We start from the raw sequence: 2,028 nt of genomic DNA on the forward strand, positions 1-2,028 counted from the left end.
CAAAGTCTTTCCTGTTGAGATTGATGTGCATTATCTGATGAAAAATTGATTTTCACACAACATTGTCTTAGGCACTCTATTCTATCCTGAACAAGGCCAGAAAAAAATAACATTTGAAAGAATACATGAGAAGCAGCTTTCGAGATTCTGCAAAAACCTTGGAGGAGATTGCCACCTTCCATGTCACCTTGATTTCCTAGTACAGAGAAGAATGCACAGTCGCCAAACTGGGAAAAACTTATATGTTCATAGTAACCAATTTGGCTTTTTTCAAGCGGTCTAATATAAAAAATAAGCTTCATTTCTTTATTAGTTGCTCCTTCTTGTTCAGGTCAGGTCTCAGAATAATGATATAGCATTTTGGGGAAAAGATGCAGACCAGTAATCCAGCTGCTGAAGCCAAAATGGAAAAGATCTCTACCGCCACCATATATTTTCCCTTAGTGCTCAGGTAAGTTGGAACAAATGACACCCAAACACTACAAAAGACCAACATGCTGAAGGTGATAAATTTGGCTTCATTGAAGCTGTCAGGCAAATTCCTAGCTAGGAAGGCCACAGTGAAGCTGACAGCTGTCAAAAACCCCATAAAGCCAAAGACAGTATAAAACATAGTGGTTGAACCTTCATTACATTGCAGGACAATTTCTTCAACCATGGAGTGCATGTCAGAATCGGAGAAAGGGGGGAAAGTTGCCAACCACACTAGACAAATAGTAAATTGAACCAGGGAGCAAGGTAGGACAATAGAAAGAGCCAACCTTTTCCCCACCCATTTCCTCATTTTGGAACCAGGCTTGGTAGCCATGAAAGCAAGAACCACTATGGTTGTTTTCCCTAATATACAAGAAAGAGCTACAGAGAAGATGAGGCCAAAAGCTGTTTGTCGCAAGAGACATTTGACTTGGTCTGGTTGCCCAATGAAGAGAAAAGTGCAAATAAAGGAGAGCAGGAGAGCAATGAGAAGGCTATAAGTGAGGTTCCTGTTGTTGGCTTTAACAATTGGAGTGTCCTGGTGTTTAATGAAGATCCCCAGTACTAAAATTGAGGTGAAAGACAAGAAGACGGCTGTGACCACCAAAGAAATCCCCAAAGGCTCTTGATAAGTCAAATAAGTTATAGTTTTTTGAAGACAACTGTCCTGATCTTTGTTTGGATAACGATCTTCTGGACATGGAAAACAATCATCTAAGTCTGTGGGGAAAAAGAAACAAAAAAGAAAACCATTCATAAAAAACTTAGAATCAATCATCAATAAAACAATATATCCACTAAGGTTCTGTGACTTACATTAGTTTTCTGATTACTTTTTGTTAAAATAATTCATAATACAATTTAGAGTGTGTTACCTGGGAGTGTCAGGAACATTTTGAACTTGGCTGTTTGATATGAAGAGAAACCATATTTACCCATCATTCAAAAATGGAAATGTAAACCTAAGAATGAAACCAGGGCAAAGCACATGCTCTCAACCTTCCAAGTGGCCTCAACAACTGTCTAAAACATGGGTGTCAAACACACAACATCATGTTGCCATCACATGACAGTTTGTAATGTTTCTTCCCTTTATGGAGTTGGTGTGGGTTTTGTCTGCACATGACACATCTGGCCCAATAGCTGCCCATTTGATTCCCTGGTCTAAAAGAATACAAATGAACAGCTCTCTGCAAGGAATATAAATCCTTCTATCCCTCACCATCCAGGCAAAGCTGAAGAAGCTTTTTGGATGACAAGTGAATTGTCTTCAAAAAAAACTAGAAAGCCCAGTTGTCTCTTGAAAAAACATCCATGACCTGTATGACTGAGAATATCTATAGATATGCTCTGAAACATACAAAACCCAGGTAAGCATGATTTTAAGCACGACAAACTATCTAGCAGAAAACTTTGCCCTAATCATGGAACTACCTGGGGGGGAAAAATACTCCCATCAAAGCGGTAGCACAATTTACTGCATAAAGACAGGAAGAAACCACAACAGTCATCTGTGCTGTGAAACATTTGCTAGCCAAATAACCAAGCTCAAAT

The 2,028-nt window shown here is 39.1% G+C and overlaps 1 protein-coding gene across 1 annotated transcript; it reads right to left on the bottom strand.

Moving 5' to 3' along the window:
* Positions 1–298: 298 nt before the first annotated feature.
* On the bottom strand, positions 299–1,413 carry LOC148046507 (vomeronasal type-2 receptor 26-like). The gene is made up of 2 exons (XM_087714794.1): positions 1,350–1,413; positions 299–1,194 (listed from the first exon to the last, which is right to left on the bottom strand). Exons 1-2 carry the CDS (start codon positions 1,411–1,413, stop codon positions 299–301), a joined length of 960 nt encoding a protein of 319 aa, XP_087570920.1.
* Between the last annotated feature and the right edge of the window lie 615 nt (positions 1,414–2,028).

Source organism: Thamnophis sirtalis, unplaced genomic scaffold, assembly GCF_051295495.1.
Source record: "Thamnophis sirtalis isolate CommonGarterSnake01/CBP01778 unplaced genomic scaffold, rThaSir2_p1.2 scaffold_4, whole genome shotgun sequence".
Lineage (NCBI taxonomy): Eukaryota > Metazoa > Chordata > Lepidosauria > Squamata > Natricidae > Thamnophis > Thamnophis sirtalis.

Bases quoted from the DNA above. Each gene is read 5' to 3' on its own strand.
- LOC148046507 (XM_087714794.1), bottom strand. From the start codon at position 1,413: ATGGGTAAATATGGTTTCTCTTCATATCAAACAGCCAAGTTCAAAATG. The intron at 1,195-1,349 runs GTAACACACTCT...TTTTCCCCACAG, and splicing joins AATGTTCCTGACACTCCCAG to ACTTAGATGATTGTTTTCCA.